General features: G+C 45.8%; 1 protein-coding gene across 1 annotated transcript in view; it reads right to left on the bottom strand.

Moving 5' to 3' along the window:
* The window catches only part of LOC144492497 (meckelin-like), a 108,555-nt gene that overhangs the window by 11,647 nt on the left and 80,754 nt on the right, over nt 1-16,154 (bottom strand). Inside the window, exons 22-26 of the mRNA XM_078210584.1 lie at nt 14,371-14,451; nt 11,629-11,745; nt 10,808-10,924; nt 8,953-9,057; nt 1,205-1,307 (exon numbers count right to left, since the gene is read on the bottom strand). Coding sequence (XP_078066710.1) covers nt 1,205-1,307; nt 8,953-9,057; nt 10,808-10,924; nt 11,629-11,745; nt 14,371-14,451 — 523 coding nt within the window. The remainder of the gene's footprint in view (nt 1-1,204; nt 1,308-8,952; nt 9,058-10,807; nt 10,925-11,628; nt 11,746-14,370; nt 14,452-16,154) is intronic.

Genomic DNA, 16,154 nt, shown 5'->3' with positions numbered 1-16,154 from the left:
ATAGAACATTGAACAGGTTCAGGGGCTGCAACACAAAATGATTCCTGATGATGAAACTATTACACTGAAACCGGAGTTAGTGAAATACAGCTCCAGCAATTAGCTGGAATCTTCTTCATTTTCCAAGCTAATTTTGGGTTTCTTCCTGGTGGTGGTGATGATGTATTACAGTTCACAGATGTGTTAAAGCTGCAGCAACAGGCATTTTTCCGTGCTTGTTACAGTCTGGACCCATGGATTGTCAGGGTAGAAGGTGGCGCGGTGGCACAGTGGTTAGCACTGCTGCCTCACAGCTCCAGGGACCCGGGTTCAATTCCAGTCTCGGGTAACTGTCTGTGTGGAGTTTGCACATTCTCCCCGTGTCTGCGTGGGTTTCCTCCGGGTGCTCCGGTTTCCTCCCACACTCCAAAGATGTGCAGGTTAGGGTGGATTGGCCATGCCAGCGCAGACCCGATGGGCTTAATGGCCTCTTCTGCACTGTGGGGATTCTATGAAGCTTCGACACTCCTCCATTACGCGGCTGACCAGGAATCTCTCTCGCTCTTACTGCCTGCCATTGGCAGCTGTTGGAAGGATTTGCAGGTCGATACTCAATCTGTTTGGTCGTGTTATGGACGCACCCTAACTGGTTGTCAAGTTCCGGCGTGGGATTCGAACCCAGAGCTTCTGGCTCGGAAGCCGGAATGCTACCCACTGAACCCAAAAGCCTGGACCTATTGTGGCGTGTGACAAAACACTAACATGGGTACATAAAAATTAACAACATTGAATCAGGCCATTTTGTTATGAAATATGAGATATTAGATATAAAAACTGCTTCACCAAAATAGCCACTAATATTTCACACAACCCATTACAGCTGTGCTAGATCAGGCAATTAAATACAATTAGATTTTGACAGGGTGATGATTAAATCCTGCTGATCATATTGAACACAATGGCCTGGATTTTAATGGCCTCACTCGAGCGAAACCAGAAAATCCGGCCCAAGGTCAACAGACATTTCCGTTGTCCGTCCCTCGCCCACTCCAATTCCCTGGCGGGCGGGGCGATAGATTCTGGCGATACTGCCCTGAACTGTTCAGAGAAACTCTGAGACTCAAAATGAAGCAATGTTGTCCTGTATTGAATCTGACTGATGAAGAGGTGCATCTACACTTCACAGTGTTCGTCACTGCAATACTGGTAAACATATAGCTCTTACCATTGTAGAAGAAACTCCTGTCGTCTGATCGTTGAAACTCAAAGTCCAAGATTCTCTCCAGGAAGAGTTTTTCCCTCACCACATAGTCCATGTCTTTGTAGGCCTGTGTAGAGAACATACAATAATATTGTATCGGGGGAGGATGGTCCGCGTTCAAACAGCTACCTGCAAATGGTAAAGGTTCATAGAATAGAATAGGATCCCTACAGTACAGAAGGAGGCCATTTGGCCCATTGAGTCTGTACTGAATGCAATCCCACCCAGACCCTCTTCCCATAACACCACGTATTTACCCTGCTAATCCCCGTGACACTAGGATCAATTTAAAGTTTTTTGAAAGTTTATTTATTAGTCACAAGTAAGGCTTACATTAACACTGCAATGAAGTTACTGTGAAATTCCCCTCGTTGCCACACTCTGGCGCCTGTTCGGGTCAATGCACCTAACCAGCATCTCTTTCAGAATGTGGAAGGAAACCGGAGTACATGGCCAATCAACCTAACCTGCACATCTTTGGAGCGTAGGAGGAAACCGGAGCACCTGGAGGAAACCCATGCAGACACAGGGAGAACGTGCAAACTCCACAAAGGCAGTGACCCAAGGCCAGAATTGAACCTGGTTCCCTGGCATTGTGAAGCAGCAGTGCTCACCACTGTGCCGCCCAAATGATCGCATTCATTGAGTGTCTTCATCACCCTAACAGGACAACCTGAGTTGCTTGGCACCTAATGAATTACTTTGAAAGTGCAGTCACTGCTGTTCTATCGACAAACAGCTAAATATTTGCACAGCAAGATCCCACAAATCGCAATTAAATAAGCAACCAGTTAATCTACATTTGATGGCGTCGGTTGAGGATTGACCAGAGCGTCAGAAAAACTTGCTTCCCTACAAATGGTGCAAAGGGATCTTTCACATCCACTTTGGTCGACAGACAAAGCCTCAGTTTAACGCCTCACTCAACATTACAGTGCACTGGATTAGTAGCCTAGATTATGTGCTCCATGTCCTGAAGTGAACCCACAAAGTGTTGATTTAAGGGCTGAGATGAATGCCAGCCAAGCCACTGTGGTGGTAAACAAATTGTGGCATAGATTCCAGTGAGACAACCAGGCACAACTCGTCTTCTATATGTTAAAAACTAAATAGACGTTTGGTAGTACAGAATGTGAGTTTCGCTGAAAGAAAAAGGCACATGTTGAAGATTCTTGTCTTGCACTCATCAGGATATTTGGAAGAATACCAAAATGTAAAGGGAACAAAAATTTATACCTCATGAGGAGAGAGACATTGCGCTTGCTTCAACTGAACAAAATAGATGACAGCCATTCTCCACTCCATTCCCCAAGGTAGTGCCTTGACCAATTGGATGTCAGCCTACCTAGTTTGAACTTAAATAAAGCTTTGCAGTTAAGTGTTGGTCATCAGTTAACTGTTGCATTCCCCATGGCAACACCTCTACCAGAATCCACTTGCCAACCGACCAGCACTCTCTTATCACGGAGTATAACTTGTTGGTTCCATTCCAATTGGTTCTCTTGTGAATGTCCTGATGAGTGCAAGATGAAAAACTTCGATTTGTCTCTTACTTTTCAGCGATAAAAGCCAAATGTTATCAATGATTTTCCATTGCTTTAATTCAACAACTGATGCTTCATAGCCCAACACTCCACTTTGGTGACTAGGCAAAGAAATGGGGCAATGCATTCATTCTAAAGAGCACAAATACAGTTTGGGAAGAATACCCAAAGAGCTTGATAATTAATGAGAGTTTTCAGATGGTTTTTGATGGCAGAGCAGGGAGTTGCAGCAGCCAGAGCACACATTGGGAATTTGGACAACCATTTGAAATGGGATTTCACAGGCACCCCGCACTCCAACCTCTGGTAAATGTGGCTGAGCAAATTCCTCCTTGCCTTGTTACTCTTCAACCTGAGCTTTCAATACCAATCTCCATCTTCCAGAGAACTTCCCTCTCTGACAAGGGGATGAGGAGGGAAGGTCACATGGAAGAGATAAACTGCATTCTTTAGCAAAGAAGGGGGTAAAATAGAGATCACAGCTCTCACATAACTCCCAGCGATGGTTTTAAAGTTTAAGTTTATTTATTAGTGTCACAAGTATGCTTACATTAACACTGCAATAGAAACATAAAGCCTAGGATAAAGTTGATTCATTGACTTGGTCTCAAGAGCACCCAATGCTTCTGGATGGGCACATAGAAACTAGAAGCAGGAGGAGGCCATTCAGCCCTTCGAGCCTGCTCCACCATTCATTATGATCATGGCTGATCATCAAATTTAATATCCTGATCCCCCCTTCCCCCCCATGTTCCTTGATCCCTTTTGCCCCAAGAACTATAACTAATTTCTTCTTGAAATCACACAACATTTTGGCCTCAACTACTTTCTGTGGTAGTGAATTTCACACATTCACCACCCTCTGGGTGAAGAAATTTCTCCTCACCTCAGTTCTAAAAGGTTTACCCCTTATTCTCAAACTATGACTCCTAATTCTGGACTCCCCCACCATTGGGAACATTCTTTCTGAATTTACCCTGTCTAACCCTGTCAGAATTTTATAAGTTTCTATGAGATCCCCTCTCACTCTTCTAAACTCCAATGAATGTAATCCTAACTGACTTAGTCTCTCCTCGTATGACAGACCTGCTATCCATGAAATTAGCCTAGTAAACCTTCGCTGTACTCCCTCTAGAGCAGGGACATCCTCCCTCAGATAAGAACACCAAAACTTCACACAATACTCCAGGTGTGGCCTCACCAATGCCCTATACAATTGCAGCAAAACATCCCTATCCCTCTACTCCAATCCTCTCGCTATGAAGGCCAACATATCATTTACCTTCTTTACTGTCTGCTGAACCTGCGCGCTTACTTTCAGCGACTGATGCACAAGGACTCCAAGGTCTTGTTCAGTATCCCCTCTCTCAACTTACACCCATCCAAGTAATAATCTGTCTTCGTGTTATTGCTTCCAAAGTGGATAACCTCACATTTATCCTCATTATACCGCATCTGCCATGCAAATGCCCACACACTCAGCTTATCCAAATCACAATGAAACATCTCTGCATCCTCTTCACAGCTCACCCTCCCACCTGACTTTGTATCACCTGCAAATTTGGAGATAATACATTCAGTTCCCTCTTCCAAATCATTAATATATAATGATTGGGGTTGGGATCCTAGCACAGATCCCTGCGGAACCCCACCAATCACTGACTGCCATTCAGAAAAAAACCCATTTATGCCAACTCTTTGTTTCCTATCTGCTAACCAGCTTTCCATCCATCTCAAGACATTACCTGCAATCCCAAGTGCTTTATCTTTTCATAGTAGTCTGTTGTGTGAGAACTTATCGAAAGCCATTTGAAAGTCTAAATAAACCACATCCACTGGTTCTCCTCAGTCAACTCTACTAGTTGCATGCTCCAAAAATTCCAAAATTCCAATAATTCCATGTAAGTCCATGCTGACTTTGTCTGATTACAGCACTGCCTTCCAAATGCAGAGTTATGAAATCCTCGATAATGGACTCTAGCGACTTCCCCAGTACTGACATTAGGCTCACTGGTCTATAGTTCCCTGTTCTGAAATTACTGTGAAAATCCCCTAGTCGCCACACTCCAGCACCTGTGTGGGTTCACTAAGGGAGAATTTAGCACTTAACCAGCATGTTTTTCAGACTGTGGGAGGAAACTGGGGCACCCGGAGGAAACCCACGCAGACACGGGAAGAACATGCAGACTCCACACAGACAATCACCCAAGGCCGGGAATTGAATCTGGGTCCCTGGCGCTGTGAGGCAGCAGTGCTAACCACTGCGTCACCGTGCCACCCAAGCAACAAGTGGGAAATAAGATGCAGCAAGCCCAAAGAGTGAAGAGGAAAATAAATACATTCGCAGAGCGAGGAGAAAGAAACATCATGTTATAACATGTTATTTAAAAAGGGTGCTAAATTAGTTCAGATCTGGCCTGCTCCTTTAAGAAACAAATCCTGCAGTCCTGTTACTTTGACATATTTTGCTGTTTAAAAACAGACTTCTATTTTTGCAGATAGGGTTCACCGGCTAACCACACCCAGGGTCTAAGCAGCTGTCAAGCGAATTATTAAAAACACATTTCTGAGTGAGCCCTGTCTTTGACCCGATGAGTAGATCCCTTTATAAGTATCTTTCCCCCACTGCAAAGAGCAAGGGTCACACTGTTGTTGTGAACATTGATTGACTGGTCGGTATGAAGCTCTTCGAGTCAGACTCATTGTCGTTTTGGATGGCAGACAGCAGGACAGCTGTGTGTTTAAATTCATTTTGACCAGCTTTTTAAAAGATATTTTAATGCCAAAACCATTCTCTGCACTCAGGGGACGATGCTGTCATTCAGAATCAAACTTTCTGACTTTTGGTGGTTTTCTTTCGCTTTGTAAAGATGAAGAAAGTTCAGATGGTGGTCATCATTTTCTCTCGTCAATTTACAGCTCTCCACATGTCCCCTGGGACTGCACCCTCTCGGTGTCTGCCTCAGTCGTCACTGAGAGTTAGCTTGTGGGTGTCAACAAGCAATTTCCTGACGGGACATGTGGACCCCATGGTCACATGGATGTTGGGATGACTGTTGTTAGTCTCTGGTCACCAATTATCATAGAATCATAGAATCCCTACAGCGCACAAGGAGGCCATTGGGCCCATTGAGTCTGCACCCACAGCAATCCCACCCAAGCCCTATCCCTGTAAACCCACATATTTACCCTGCTGGTCCCCCTGACACTAAGGGACAACTTAGCATGGCCTATTCACCTAACCCACACATCTATGGACTGTGGGGGGAAACCGGAGCACCCGGAGGAAACCCACACAGACGCGGGGAGAATGTGCAAACTCCACACAGTCACCCAACACCGGAATTGAACTCGGGTCCCTGGCGCTGTGAGGCAGCAGTGCTAACCACTGTGCCACCGTGCCGCCCTAAGTTATTAGAACCCAATATTTCTACAGGACATTTTTAAAAATTCACTTCTCGGGAATGTGGGTACCACTGGAAGGACCTGACGGGCAGACGGCTTGAACACATTGAAGTAAAGTTGGCATGGAACTGCCCTACTCCATTTCCAGCCTGCTCTACAGCCCTAACATAGCGTGGGAGAGCTAAACCAAGGCTGAGTGGGTTTTCTGCCCCTGACTGAGGAGTAAGTCCCGCCCCTGGGAACCACTGGTCATTCCGATTGGTGGACAGCTCCATCAGTCCTGGAAACATCAAGAGCATCTTAATGGGCACTGCCAGGAACACAAGAGAAGGTGGAAGAAGGTCCATGGAATCCGATGCCAGGTAAGCCTGGGGTCTTGGGGAGGGATGGTTTCTGAAGGTCAGGGAGGAGATGGAGAGGGCCAGGGCTGTGTTTAAGACTCTGGGCATCCCCCAAAGTTAGACAGCCCTCTCCCCCATTTCCCACCCTTTGAATAATTTATTTTTAAAAATCGGGCTGCCTATTCCCGCCTGAATGGTCACACCGATCATTTTATGCCTGCAGTGTATTGTCTTGGTTAATTGGCTCGGTAACAAGCCTAATTGATCCTTGATTATCTACTTAAATATGGTGGGTTGGGTGCTGATTTTGGCACTTGCCAATCTCTTTACAGATGTGCACAGATTTGTAAGGATAACACAAGTTACAAAATTTATCTTATACTCTAGTGCTCTCAGTAAGTACACATTCCATATAAACCAACAGGCCAAGTGTAGTCAGGCTCACCACACTCTGAAATCAAGTAACAGATACTACCCAATACAACTTCGGTGGATTCCACATCAAATCTCCCCAGATGCTTATCACACTGTAAGCTAACAGATCTCATTGGATCTCTAGACTTCCACACGAGGGTTTCTAAACTCCAATCTCAAAGAACATGCTTGGAATCTTCCCCCAAACAAAGCTCCCTCTCAGGTGTCTTCACCAAGGATCCAACTCCAGGATTTCAATCTCTCCTTTCGATACTTCTCTGCCTTGGATTTCCCCATGTATTCAAGCTCCCACACAATCCCATGCCAACTGAACACTACTGCTTCACAGGCTGTATCAAGGTGTCGCCAAACTTTTGATTTACCTTGGATGTCTGGTTTCTCAGGTAACTGACTTTAAATCTGGTTTTTGAAGCTGTCTCTTTAACTCAGAGCATTTTCTCTGCTTTCTTGGACTTTCTTTTGTTCTTTTGGGAAGTCTGTTTGCTGCAGCTCCCTTGTTCCTGTCTAGCCTCTCCTGAGTCCAACTTACAACTCACTCAATAGATCTTTCTGACCTAGTGTGGCCTCCTGGTTGCTAAGCAATAATGTAGTTTCCCTTTAAGCCCTGTTTGCTTTCACCTCGTAAACCCTCATTACCGTGCATGCATCTAAACCAAGCTGAAGTCATTAACCTTTTTGAAATGCAGAAACACAAAGTTAAACTTACTTAAAACTATAACCTATTTCTAATATCCACAAATACAAATATAAATTACTTAAAACTATCTCTGTTTCTTGACACCATTTCCAACAAGAGGACATCTAACCATCTCCCCCTTGCCATTCAATGCTATTATCATCACTGAGTTCCCTACTATTAAAATCCAGGGGGGTTACCATTGACCATAAGCTGAACTGAGTCAGCCACATTCATACTGTGGCTACAAGAGCAGGTGAGAGGCTGGGAATTCTGTGGAGAGTAACTCACCTCCTAACTCCCCAAAGCCTGTCCACCATCTACAAGGCACAAGTCAGGAGTGTGATGGAATACTCTCCACTTGCCTGGATAAGTGCAGCTCCAACAACACTTAAAAAGCTTGACACCATCCAGGATAAAGCAGCCCCTTGATTGGCACCACACCTTAAATATCCACTCCCTTCCTCACCAACATACAGTAGCAGCAGTGTGTACCATGCACTGCAGCAACTCACCAAGGCACCTTTGACAGCATCTTCCAAACCCACAGCCACTACCACCTAGTAGGATAAGGACAGCAGATTCATGGGATTATCACCACCTGGAAGTTCCCCTCCAAGCCGCTCACCATCCCGATTGGAAATGTATTGCGGTTCCTTCAGTGTCGCTGGGTCAAAATCCTGGAACTCCCTTCCCAACATTGTGGATGTACATACACCGCAGGGACTGCAGCAGTTCAAGATGTTAGCTCACCACCACCTTCTCAAGGGCAGTTAGGGATAAATATTAAATGCTGGCTTAGCCACTGATGCTCACAGCACCTGAACAAATATGAAAAACACCCAAAAGTAACGCACTGTTTGAGTCACAATTGCGATCAGGTCCTTCAGCACTGGAAGTAGTATATTAACTGCTGGCCTTATTGGTCAAATGATGGGATTAGTCTGGTTTGGCTCAAGACACTTTATTGGACAGGAGAGAATATTGGAATCGTTTAAAATTAAATGACTTGGATGGTTCTTTGCAGTGAGATATATTGATAGTGGATTAAGTTATAGCATCCTGAAGATAATTGAGGCCTTCTGCCAGGGGAATGGGTGACACAGGTGAAAGGTCAGCGTTTTCGCTCGCTACATCGCGTATGGTACCCAGATGAGTTCCCTCTTGATTTTACACCACACAGTCAAAAATGTCAATTCATTTCCAACATCCTTTTATCCCAATGTGCACGCAGCATCCCACACACTAATTGACAATATCCCGCACGCATAGACACTCGGTAGACAAGCGAAATGAAAGGCAGCGACTCACATGTTCCAGAAAGGATGAAAGGAACTTATTCATTGTGAAGTAGGCTTTCAGGTTCTGCTGCAGAGTGGCTGAATCCTCACGGCCGCTTCGGTTTACACTTGCTGCCTTTAATAATCAAAAATACGTAGGAAATAACAACTGGTAGGAGAGCAGAACTCCAAGGTCACACTCTGCGTTAGATTTGGGTTCTTGTTCACCAAGCCAGAGAGCCAGTCAGAGGACTTCAGGTGCAGCAGACCGAAATGGAAAAGTAAGTCATAGAGAGGGCGCTTCAACATGGAGGCACCGTCTCTCCAACTTGTTCAAATCTTTCAAATTCAAAACATAAACTCAGCAGCACTGTGGTTAGAGAGAGAACGGTGAGCGGGGATAAAACAAACAGACGCTCGGACGAATGAGGATTAATTAAGGGAAGCCAATCCAGGTCTACGAAGGATAAATCACATTTAACTGGCCAGAGTTTTTTGACGAGGTTACAGAGAAGGTAATGTGGTCGATGTGGTGTAAATGGACTTAAAAAGAAGACATTTGATAATGTGCCACATGAAAGGCTTGTCAGCAAAGTTGAAGCTCATGAAATAATAGGGAAAGAGGCACAGCAGATAGGAACCTGGCTGAGTGCCAGCAAGCAGGGAGTAGCTGTTTAGCGGACTGGAGGAAGTGAGGTTCCCCAAGGATCTGTTGATCCGTATCGATGCTCTAGACTTGGGTCCACAGGGCACAATTCCGCTATGTGCAGATTACAGAAAACATGGAAAGTATTGTGAACTGCGAGGATATTGATCGATTTCAAAAGTGAATGGGCAGACAGGCGGCAGATAAAGGTTATTGCAGGGAAGTGTGTAGTGATACACATTGGGGGGAGGAATGAGGCAAGAGAGTGAGAAAAGAGGATATAATTCCAATGTGGGTGCAGGAGTAAAAAGATCTGGTGGGTATATGTGATCAAATCATTGAAGGCAGCAGGGCAGGTCGAGAAAGCATTGGCATATGAGGTCGTGGGAGGGGAAGTTTCCCATTCCATCCGCCTTGGGAATTGCACGTTTTGGGGGGGGGGAAGATTTTCCGGTTTTGGGGTGAACGCGGCTGGAAAATCCCGCCCAGGGAATACAAAGACAAGCAGCTTATGGTGGAATAACAACAGAAAGTGCTGGAAAAGTTCAGCAGGCCTGGCAGCACCTATGCAGAGAGAAACAGAATTAACTGCTGGCAACCTCCGACCTCGTCCGCTTCTGGGATTGTCCAGTCCCGCTGGAGTTTTGGCTGAGCGCCGAATTCTCCATTCCCGCCGACAGTGAGGCAGGCACAAACAAGGTTGGAGAATCCCGCCCAACGGAAAGCCCCTTTCCAGTCCGTATGACTCTTTCATCAGAACCGTTTCGAAGTAAATTCCTCTTGGACTCAATACTTTGGGTGGGATCTTGAGGCCATTCTGTCCATCTGCGGGAATGGCAGTGGGGACTCAGCATCCAGCAAAACCCGGAAATTTGCGAATCTTGCTGAGGGATATGGCCGGGCAGTACCCTGGCACTACCAGTGCGAAGGGGTAGCCCCTCTGGGTAGCTCCATTGGGGTGGAGTGTTTCCCTTATCATTGTATTGGAGGGAGGGGTGGGGGGGGCTTCCTTATGTGCGTCTGGGGGGTCCTGTCTTTTTATCGGAAATTGGGTCACCCTTTAAAAATGGCGCCCAGGTTTCGGGATTCCTGGCACTGTTGTTTTATTTCGGCTCCGCCTTGGTGGCATGGGCCACACCTGCTGATTTCTTTCTGCCTGGGTCCTGAATTGTCTGGCTGCCCAATAGGTTAATGACCTTGCAGAATGTTGATAACAGGTTATTACTAAAACCCAAATTACCTCATTGAGTGGTGAGAGTATCCGATCATACTGTTGTCTGACTTTATTCGAAATTAAGACCTCAAAGGTCTGGACATCCATGTTGGGTTCCAGGCCTCTCATTGCACAAAGATTATCCTGTGGTAAAAACAGTGAAAGATTAGGAAGCTTTGCCGATTCTGACCCTTCTCGAACGCTAACCTCTCTGTTTCCCCATTCCCGCCCTCATCATGTCAATTTCATCATTGGTCTCTCTGATATGCAGTCACTGTCAGACCCTCCATGCGTAGGTTTTCCTGTCCCCGAATCCAGGGTCCACTGGTTCCCCTGGACTGATGGAACTCTGACTGGAAAACACTGGATGGAAGCTTGTGTAAACAGGTGGCATGGTGGCACAGTGGTTAGCACTGCTGCCTCACAGCGCCAGAGAACTGGGTTCGATTCCCGGCTTGGGTCACTGTCCGTGCGGAGTCTGCATGCAGTTCTCCCCATGTCTGCATGGGTTTCCTCCGGGTGCTCCGGTTTCCTTCCACAGTCTGAAAGACGTGCTGGTTAAGTGCATTGGTCATGCTAAATTCTCCCTCAGTGTACCCGAACAGGCGCCGGAGTGTGGCAACTAGGGAACTTTCACAGTAACTTTATTGCAATGTTGATGTAAGCCTGCTTGTGACACTAATAAATAAACTTTAACTTTCAACTTGACTTAAAGGCTGAATGGAGGAACATGTTCGAGGGGCCCACATAGGCTACTCCTGCTGCTATTCTTTAATGTTCTTTGAGTGCAAATTGCAATTTATTAAGATCAATCTGTCCTTATATTGTAAAATGTATCATCTAATTACCTCTTCTTTCTTGAGGTTGAGACACATTGACTCCATCCCAATGTCAGCTTGTCCATGTACCGACCGTCCGTGGATGTAGTAACCATAACACCTGTGCAGTAAGACCAGAACCGATACCTGGACGCAATTGTATTCAAAAAATATTTATTTATACTTTTGACACGGATATAAAAGAAAATTATGTCGATATTTCTATTCTAAACTCCATTTTGGACAGTGACATTTGGAACAATAACAAGGACAACCAACTTGGTGAGTTTCATCCAGCTAGCTTAGAATGGCTTTGTTGGAAAATAGGATTCTTAACAGGAGCAAGGTGTCAGAAATCTGGGAGGAGAGGAGAGGTCGATTAGCAAAGTGATTTAAGAGGAGTTAGAAAATAAAGTTAGGTCTTTAAATCACTTTTCTTTTATAGTAGCTTTTTGGCTATTCATCCTACACTGCACCGGCATATCGAGGGGATTCTTCAGAGGTTATATTCATGTGTATGTGTCAGCCATGGTTCAGTTGCTAGCATGTTCACCTCTGAATCATAATGCTCTTGCTTCAAGTCCTACTCCAGGCTTGGGACAAAAAGCAAGGCCGACACCCCCATGCAGCACCGAAACAGCACTGAACTGCTGGAGGTGTCATCTTTCGGGAGAAATGTAAAACTAAGGCCTCATCTGTCTGCGTGGGTGAATGGAAAAGACCCCATGACACTATTCCAAAGAAGAGCAGGGGACTTATCCCTGATGTCCTGGGCAATATTTATCCTTTAATCAACGTCACACAAAACATGATTTTTAAAATTTATTTATGGGATGTGGGCATCACTGGCTAGACCAGCATTTATTGCCCATCCCTAATAGCCCTTGAGAAGGTGGTAATGAGCTACCTTCTTAAACTGCTGCAGTCCATGTGGTGTAGGTACACCCACGGTGCTGTTAGGGAGGGAATTCCCAGGTTTTTGACCCAGCGACAGTGAAGGAACAGCGAAATGTTTCCAAGTCAGGATGGTGAGTGACTTGGAGGGGAACTTCAAGGTGATGATGCTCCCATATTACTGCTGCCCTTGTCCTTCTAGCTCAAGAGTTCCCAAACGGGGTCCAGGGGTCCGTGAAACTGGCAGCCGCCACTTGACTGGCAAATGCTGGTTCAAATGTGCAAAGTTTAACAAGATTTAAGGAAAACAAAGAGTCCAATCAGAGCAAGGCCCCTCGAAGTCCTGGGGCGGAGGGGAGGCCCTGGCTGGGCTGCTGTTTCAGGCAGTAGGTGAAGACTCGATGGGCTGAATGGCCCTTTTCTGTACTATCGGAATTATATGGAAAGTAAATGGCCTTGGATTACATCGTCAGATTAGCAACACAAAGGTCCTGTGGTAAAATTATCACTGGACGATCAATCCAGAAACTCAGCTAATGTTCTGGGGACCAGGATTCGAATCCCGCCACGGCAGATGGTGGAATTTGAATTTAATTTTTAAAAACTGAAGTAAGAATCTACTGATGACCATGAAACCATTGTCGACTGTCGGAAAAACCCATCTGGTTCACTAATGTCCTTTAGGGAAGGAAATCTGCCGTCATTACCTGGCCTGGCCTACGTGTGACTCCAGAGCCACAGCAATGTGGTTGACTCTCAACTGAACAAGGACAACTAGGGATGGGCAATAAATGCTGATGTGGAGATGCCGGCGTTGGACTGGGGTGAACACAGTAAGAGTTTTAACAACACCAGGTTAAAGTTAACCTGGTGTTGTTAAAACTCTTACAATAAATGCTGGCCAGCCAGCGACACCCATGTCCCACGAATGAATAAAGAAACAGGCCCAGCCTTTCCTGTCCATCCTCAGGGAAATTTTTGCTTCCCCGTTTGTTTACAGGTTTGAAAACTATTCCTTGGAATTTTGCCACTGCTCCTTTCCAAAATCACAGTTGGAAAGTCCCACTCTTAGGACTTTTATTTTGCGCAACTGATTATTCCCACTTTCTCCAGAAAGGCCATGCTCAGTTTGGGTGGTCACTCTGATCGTGAGAGTCTTCCAGTCCTTCCCCTCAATGGCCATTCAGACAGTATAAGCAAGTAACTTAACAATGAATGGCCGCACCAGAAGTCCACACCCTCACACTTCCCAGCCAGCGTCTGGGTAGCGATTAGGGACAGGAAGAATCATAGAGCAATACAGCACAGAAACAGGCCCTTTGGGAACACCGACTGATTTTATTTTTATTCCTTATTTTTACTCCAGGGGCGGCATGTGGCACAGTGGTTTGCACTGCTGTCTCACTGCACCAGGGACCTGGATTCAATTCCCGGCTTGGGTCACTGTCTGTGCGGAGTTTTCCCTGTGTCTAGGTTTCCTCCAGGTGCTCCGGTTTCCTCCCACAGTCCGAAAGACGTGCTGGTTAGGTGCATTGCCAATGCTAAATTCTCCCTCAGTGCACCCGAACAGGCGCCGGAGTGTGGCAACTAGGGGATTTTCACAGTAACTTCATTGCAGTGTTAATATAAGCCTACTTGTCACACTAACAAATAAACTTCAACTTTACTCCTTAGCCCAGTGGCACTGAGATCAATTGTAGTGTTCTGACTTGGGAACTGACTGAAACCATCAAATCCTGTGAAGACCAAGGGAAGATGTTAGATGGTGTGGCCCAGTCCCACTGAGGCAGTGACAAGGTTCCTCTCCATTTGTGCCTCAGTAACTGTGTAGTAACTGGACTACTTGCAGACTAGCAGAGCAGGAAGCTGGATACTCACATTGCTCACAGAGCACAGGTCGACAAATTGCTGAATCTTGTCTTCCACAAATCTCTCACAGAATCCAACACAGAAGATTACCTGCAAAAGGTTGGAATATTCCAGTTAATGCTGTTTGCTCAATTCCAAACCATCTCAGTATGTGATTATTTTTGAGTTAGTAAGCTGGCACAGAGTAATTATGCTCCACACTTGTGGCGAGGGTTGAGGGGAGGTGGGTGGGTGGGGGAAGTGGGGGGGGGGAGCGGGGGGGTGGGGTGGGGGGAGGAATGGGGGTGGTGTGCTGTGGGTCACCCCACCTGCTTCTCCTCGTGGAGTGAGTTGCGTCAATAATGAGACGCAATGCCCTGCTCCTCTGGGAGAGAAGGAGGAATCAAGGGGAGGTGTTTGTCAGAGGTGACACTCAGGGACCTGCCAGTGACTGACAGTCGGTGTCATCGATTGATAGCTCAGGTTCTCTGATCGCGTGATGCCATTGGGCAACTTTCTTCCGTGACAGAAATGAATAAACAAGGGCATCAAACAAACTCGTTACTTGCCACCATGAGGGAAGTGAGAAATGTTCAAAACCCGTGAAGCATCTATCTGAGGTAAACTCACATTTAGCGTGAGTGTGAGTTATAGAAGTATTGCGCCCATTTCTGAGTGCCATACTTCAGCAAGGGTGCGATGGCACGAGAGAAGCTGCAGACAAGATTCACGAGAATGCTCCCAGGGATGAGAAACCTCAAAGATGTTGGCAGATGGGAGAAGTTGGGGCTGTTTTCCTTGGAGAAAGTTGAGAGGCGATTTGATAGAAATATTCGAAATCAGGAGGGATCTGGGCCAGAATAGATAGGGAGAAACATTCCCATTGGTGCAAGGATCAAGAACCAGGGGGAACAGATTTAAGATAATTGGGAAGAGACGCAATGGGGATGAGAGGAACATTTTTAAACCTAGAAATTGTTTAAGATCTGGAATACACTGCATCGTGCAGTCAGAGTCTATTGAGTCTTTCAAGAGGGAATTGGACTATTATCTGAAAAGGAGGAACGTGCAGGGCTACAGGGAGAAGGTGAGGAAAGTACACTGGGTAAACTGTTTCTTCAGGGAGTATGGATAACGATGCTTGGTTCAGAGCCCGGAAAACCATTACTCTTGTTGAAACAGCTGCACCCCAGAGAAAATATTGCTCGATTGATAGCTCAGGTTCTCTGATCTCTACTGTTGATTTCACAATATGTGTTTATACAACATTACGTGGTCTCGTGGTTTTCATTATTGATACTTTAAAGGGTGTGGACAATTGACACTTTCATTGCCTTGTACTGAAATGATTTTTTTCAACATAGTAGAAAGTTATGAATGAATTGCTTTTTTAAAAGCTTTTTTTAAAACCATCCTATTGTCACTATAGGGTTCATTAGTTCAATACAGTGTACAACAGGTTCATGGGCACTGAAGTGCCAGAGCTTGATATGAGAACATGAGTGGATGGAAGGGCAGAGCTTGATACAGGGGGCCTTTCAGAACTTGTCTTTATAAAGACTAGGGTTCACTGTTCCCTTGAGGGGCTGTGAGGTCTTTAAAATCCTAGCCCGACTCCATGGAACTTGGGGAGGAGTGGGACATGCCTGCGGAACCAGCCAGGTTGGGAGCGCTAGGTGCGTGCTTTTGACAGAACCAGCACACAAGCTTTAAAGAGACTTCTGAAAATCAGCCAGCCCGGGAATGGGGTCAGGATTCCCAAAAGCGGGAGCCGCCCGTCATTTTTAAATGGCCCTCAACCCAAAGCAGTGAAA

This window comes from Mustelus asterias, chromosome 4, assembly GCF_964213995.1.
Source record: "Mustelus asterias chromosome 4, sMusAst1.hap1.1, whole genome shotgun sequence".
Lineage (NCBI taxonomy): Eukaryota > Metazoa > Chordata > Chondrichthyes > Carcharhiniformes > Triakidae > Mustelus > Mustelus asterias.
This window is presented reverse-complemented; position numbering and strand designations above follow the sequence as displayed.